Consider the following 1,024-nt stretch of genomic DNA (forward strand, 5'->3'; position numbering starts at 1 on the left):
CCCTCCCCCCTTTCCCCTGCTCAAACCCTGTCAGCCAAACATCTCTTGGCGTCCTCGTAGCCCTGCCAGTAGAACTCGTCCAGCTCCTCGGGGTTGGGAGGCACTAAGGCCAAGAAGAAGCGGCGCAGGTTTATCATGGTCATCTCCAGCGTCTGGTTGAGGGCCGTCGTGAGCCACTTGGTCTGGTAGTCGTTGTCCATCGGGCACACGTCGAACTCCCCGGCGAAGGCGTTGATGGCGAGGGTGTTGGGCCCCTTCAGAGGCATGTTATTCGTCATGCCGCCGTCGAGATACCTGGCGAAGGCGTGGACGAGGCATGAACAGGTGAGGATACAGAAGAAAAGTGGAATGTAAAGATAGAAGGTATTCTGTTTTCGACATTATTTTGTTTTGAAAAATTATTTCATTGGTATAATGTATTTTTTAAATCTTTACTTATTGGCACCCTAGGTAAATGTCACTGTCGTTGCCATCTGCATCATTATTAATGAGGTTATTATACTGATAATTAATGTCATCATTAGGTGAATGCGTCCCCGGATTAACTATGAAGTAAAGTTAGCACGTTCTTAAGGCACCTAGTGAAGGGGGGGGGGCCTTCACCAAGATATGCTCACAGTATTATGCCCTTAACAATGCCACCCTTGACTGTTGTCAGTTCTAACACCGCCAAAGGAGGGGTTATGATGGAAACTGCTGTTATTTACTGTATCTATCTATCTGTATTTTTACTGTTGCCTTGGTTAACTAAAAAGGAAATTTATGACTGGGTTGCTAATGCTGGTCGTCCAGGGTAGACGAGAAGATGCTGGGTAGATCGGGTATGGGGCTCTTCAGGCGAAATAAACAGACTTAAATTTAATAACACATGCACAGGCATGCCTCGCCCGGCCCTTATATTCATGTTGTCCAGCCTTAGGCATACAGAAGACCAAGGTTGATTGAACTGTGAATAAACTGCGAGTAAGGTGACTACAGGACATTGATATACTGAACTAAAACGAGAACAAAAAACAACAACAAT

General features: G+C 45.9%; 1 protein-coding gene across 1 annotated transcript in view; it reads right to left on the reverse strand.

Annotated features, from left to right (window-relative positions):
* Positions 1–6: 6 nt before the first annotated feature.
* Positions 7–1,024, reverse strand: part of LOC119588943 — a 6,474-nt gene continuing 5,456 nt past the window's right edge. Inside the window, exon 6 of the mRNA XM_037937554.1 lies at positions 7–294. Coding sequence (XP_037793482.1) covers positions 21–294 — 274 coding nt within the window. The 3' untranslated portion in view covers positions 7–20. The remainder of the gene's footprint in view (positions 295–1,024) is intronic.

This window comes from Penaeus monodon, chromosome 24 (genome assembly GCF_015228065.2).
Source record: "Penaeus monodon isolate SGIC_2016 chromosome 24, NSTDA_Pmon_1, whole genome shotgun sequence".
Taxonomy (NCBI): domain Eukaryota; kingdom Metazoa; phylum Arthropoda; class Malacostraca; order Decapoda; family Penaeidae; genus Penaeus; species Penaeus monodon.